The sequence below is a fragment of the Apaloderma vittatum genome, unplaced genomic scaffold (assembly GCF_000703405.1).
Source record: "Apaloderma vittatum isolate BGI_N311 unplaced genomic scaffold, ASM70340v1 scaffold16212, whole genome shotgun sequence".
Lineage (NCBI taxonomy): Eukaryota > Metazoa > Chordata > Aves > Trogoniformes > Trogonidae > Apaloderma > Apaloderma vittatum.
The window spans coordinates 1-4,644 of NW_009705378.1; the positions used below are offsets into that span (position 1 = coordinate 1).

Below are 4,644 nucleotides of genomic sequence, written 5' to 3' on the forward strand. Positions count from 1 at the left end.
AGGTTCCTGCACAGACACGGCCGGGGTGCCCGAGCAGGACAAGAGATGGACTGATGTGATTATTTTCCTTCTTGATTCGTATTACACTTGTAATTTCGTCTCGGCGTGCTGGAATCAAGCGGTTTCTGCAGGTGAATTTTATTCTAGAGTTATTACTTTCTCTGTGTTTTGTTTTCTTGTAGCCGGGTCTCTGATGACCACGAAGCACTCGCAGCCACAGTCTACGTTAGCAAAAAGTCTAACTGCAACGAGTACAAATACTCCGTATTCTAAAGTAGCAGGTATGATGTTATGCTGTCCCATTGTTTTTCTCCTATGGACCTTTTTCTTTAGTATCTTGAGTTTAATAATAAAGTCTTAGAAACCTGTACGTACATTCACAGTGGTAAAAGACGTTTTGGTATAACACATGATGAATTGCTCTGCAGCGGCAATTCATTTGGATTTTATAATTAGAAAATTGGTTCATATAAGATCTTTCAACTAGAAATGAGCAGATAGACTGCTGTCGTGGTTCTTGTGTTTTATACCCTCTCGGCATGCTGGAAGTCCATGGAAGGCTCCAGCGTTCTGCAAGAACTTATTACTGTTCCCTGTCGGACATAAATAGAGGTGGTGTAGCTCGCTAAGGAGAGCATCAGGATTGGCTGAAACGCTCTTCTTGATGGTGATTTAAGCGATGATTCTGAACACATAAAACCAGCAAAGCAAATGGCTGAGCAACCTGTAACCTTAATTAGACCTGAACCAAAAGTAGGTTACATGTGTCACCCTGCCTCTTTACCTAAACTGGTTCATTCCGCTGAGAAATGCTGGCTGAGGCGGCCCTAATCCACGCTAAGCTCTGTTCTGGTGTTGTTCTTAATTGTGCTGCTCTGTTGTCCTGGACTGAACTTCCGTGAGATCCTTGCAGGGTGCGCAGCCGTGGTATGGACCTCGCTGGGCTGACACGGTGGTTCTCGTGACACAAACTCATCATCCTGTTGGCTGTGTCATAAGGAAAGCCCTTTGCGCAGTGTCAGTGCGTGTGTGTGTGTATGTATGTATAAAAATACATATATATATGTACACACTTTAGATTATATAGCTTTTTTCGTTTGCTTTCTTAATTTTATTCACATATTTCACCTTTCAGAAAGTACAGAAATTCCATCTTACGTGACTAAATGTCCTAGCAATGGGCTCTGCAGTAGATTGCCACCGGACTGTATGACCTGTAACACCAACTATTCCTGTGTATATGGGAAGCCGGCCACTTTTGATTGCAAAGTCAAGCCACATGTTCATTGCGTTGTAAGTAACTTCTTACCCGTAAGCCCAAATTTAAGTCATTTATAATTATGCTGTGGTATCTTCTCATAAAATATTAAAAAATTGATTTCCAGGTTCTTACTAGGCAGGTTTGCAGATCTGCAGTAGGTTTAATCGATTCGGCTGCAGGCCGTTGCTGAAGAGTCAGACGTGCCCTTCTCTATTTCACCTTTCTTGCATTGGATCTTTTTGTTACACAGCTGTACAACCGAGTTAAATCTATTTGTTGGCCAATCAAAACAATCATTTTGAGAGTGGGCCGGCTAAATATATGTCAGAGGTGCACGCTGATCTTACAGGTGAGATTGAATGAGTCCCCCTTTTGGGCAGTAGCCTTGGATTGGAGGAAGCGCTAATCTTAAACCTGTGTTTTAATAACTCTTGGCTGGGTTTCTGATGTTGATTTTCCACTTGGCTACGCAAAGGTAGCAAAGAGAGTAATTGTTACTTTGGCCAAACATCTGCGCATGAACTGCCATTTGATACTGCGTGCTGTGAATTGTTTCATTACTCATGAAGTGCTAATGCTGTCTTTCCTAGGATGAGAGTAACCATGAGCAGGAGAACTTTACAGTTAACATGACGTGCCAGTTTTGCTGGCAGCTTCCGACAGCTGACTACATATGTACCAATTCTACAAACTGCATGACTGTGTTGTGTCCGCGACAGCGATACAATGCCACTTGCACAGTACGGGATCATATCCACTGCCTAGGTAAGGTGGGCTGAAACACATTCTGTAAAGAAGCTTTTTTATTTTTTTTATTTTTTTTTCCCTGAAGAATTTCTTACATTTTTTTGTGATGGATAGGCACAATGATTGTTTATATCCATTGCAGAAACAGCTTGGATCTTGGTTACTGAGCTTTTTTACAGTTATATTTTAAATGTTAAGCGTAATAGTGACTGTAAACATTGGCTTTTAATACTGTTGTATACCTTTGCACGAGAGAAGATAGTTCTATTTTTCTCAGCTTTTGTGAATTACACTAGTTGGAACACAACTAATAGAATCAATGTCAGACGTCTCAATAAGAAAATTAAAAAACCCACCACGCTCCTTTCACCCAACTGGTTTAATTTCCTCGCTCTTTGTTCAGTGCCCTTTTGTGTTTTCTGGTGTGCCGAGCATACACAAGCTTTTGTATTCACGGTGTTTGAGTTAGTGTCAACCCTGTGAGACTCTTGTTAGAGAAACTCAGTATCTTCTTGCTTGTACTTTTCATGCTGATTAAGTGATCTTTGTATGTTACATTAAGGTTTGAATGTTTTCTAATGTTTAGGTAATCGTATCTTTCCCAAGATGCTCTATTGCAACTGGACTGGAGGTTATAAGTGGTCTACTGCCCTGGTGCTCAGGTACCCGAGAACTATTAGATCATGTCGAGCTGAAATAGGTGATATTACTGGAAACAGATTAATGGTCTACAAAATCTTCAGTCTGTGTGGTTTTCTGCTCATTATTTTTTAGTGGTGTACTGAATAACCGATGTTTCCTTTAGTCTAGCTTAGGATCTGGAGGCACAGAGTGCCTGAGGTTTTCATATGCAACAACACGACCTGTCGGCAGTAAATAGAGCTTGAGGGAGAACATTTATGCTGTGTCTGCTTCGAGTGTTCTTTCTTCAGAGTAAATGCCAATGATTCCTAGGCTTCACGTAGGGAGGACACGTTGGCTTTTATTCTGTATGAGGTATAAATGCTCAAAAAACCCTGCGGATTCCTCCCAGGTTCTTTGCCTGGTTTTTTTTTTGTCATGTTTAAACAAGCAGGGCTGAGAACTGTCAAAATTACTTCTTGACACCTGAAATGAATGCAGCTGTTTCTGAATGTGGCAGGTGTCACTGTTGGTGTACATTTGGTATGGCTTCCTTCCCAACTGTAACAGCTAGAAGTGCCTTCAGGTGAAGTTTCTTGCATGCGTTTTAAATTATTGGGAAGAGCAGTATTGAAAGAATCTAGGTTATTTTGGGGATGTTAATACCATGGTAGTAGTTTGAAAGTCGCTCAAGTTCTTTTGGTGGCAAGACATTTTCATGAAATTTTAATATTTCAAAATGATTGCTGTGATACATTAGGTAGTGAGACTCTATTCCTGGAGCCAAAGATGAAAGAAAGCAATCTAACGCTTTCCTTTATAGCAAGAGTTGTTCTCTCTCCTGGAGAAACTTCCTAGTGTTGCCTGACCACTGCGTGGGGCTGAGTGTTCTGTTTGAGTCTGTTCCTGTAGGCTTTTTGTTGTTGTTTTTTTTTAGCTTCTGCTAGCTTAGAAAAGTTGAGACTCGTTTATAAATTTGGGAGTTTTGTTTTTTATTGCTTGTCGTGAATGAAAAAGCGCCAAGGCTCTGGATGGCATTAATTAGCTAAGGAACAGTGCTATTCCATCACGAGTTTTCTCATTTAACAACTGTCAGCTCTTCTTGCACCAAATTGTATATAGTTTCTTGGGTGATGTAGAGCAAAACTCATTGACTTGTAGGTGTGACAGAAAGAAGCGTGTGTGGATACCCAGACCGGGTTCCTCTAAAAACGGTAATAACGGGTCATGTTTTTATTCTTCCAGCATCACCCTGGGTGGATTTGGTGCCGATCGTTTCTACCTGGGCCAGTGGCGGGGAGGGCTGGGGAAAGGAAAACTCTTCAGCTTTGGTGGACTTGGAATATGGACGCTGATTGATGTGCTGCTGATCGGTGTTGGCTATGTGGGACCTGCAGATGGTTCTCTCTATATTTAAATGTGTGTTTCGGAGAGGAGTAATCGCTTGGAATGGGCTCTAAAAAAGGAATGTAGAGCTTTGAGCCTTTAAGGTCGAATGAAGAACATCTGTTCTTTCTATGTGCATACGTTTCAATGTACAGTATCTGTACTTAGCTTGCCTTTAACTAAGGTGAAATAAAAGAGTGGGTCACTGAGTGTGTTGAAATTAATTTTCTTTCGTCTGTGGGCGTGCTCTTTTTCTGTGAAAACGTTGAGCAGCTGTCCGGATTCCACACCGCTCTCGGACCTGAGCAATCGCTGAAAGAGATGCAAACTGACGTGAATATTGAGTTGTTTGCGTCATATCTGTATGCTTGGATTTACCCTTAAAGCTAGCTTCCCTAAATATGTCAGTAATTTACTTTTTTTTTGTATTTGTGGGAGGATAATTCATTTGTGTGTGGATCACCGGGTTTTACGGTGTGTTCATCTCGGGTTTGGGATGTAGCCGGGGCTAACGTTTGCTTTGACTTGAAATCGGGTTTTTTTTAGAATTAGGCTGCAGTAACACTAAAAGCTAAACATGACGTACCTGCAGTCGGTGTTAGGGTTGTCCCTGGCTGTCGCTGTCGGGG

The 4,644-nt window shown here is 41.5% G+C and overlaps 1 protein-coding gene across 1 annotated transcript; it reads left to right on the plus strand.

The window, feature by feature from the left end:
• The first annotated feature begins 187 nt into the window (after positions 1-187).
• Positions 188-4,224, plus strand: LOC104269290 (TM2 domain-containing protein 3-like). Its single transcript, XM_009865386.1, has 5 exons — positions 188-281; positions 1,136-1,293; positions 1,852-2,026; positions 2,595-2,670; positions 3,875-4,224. The coding sequence occupies exons 1-5, from the start codon at positions 194-196 to the stop codon at positions 4,044-4,046; spliced, it is 669 nt and encodes a 222-aa protein (XP_009863688.1). The 5' UTR covers positions 188-193; the 3' UTR covers positions 4,047-4,224.
• Positions 4,225-4,644: the final 420 nt, after the last annotated feature.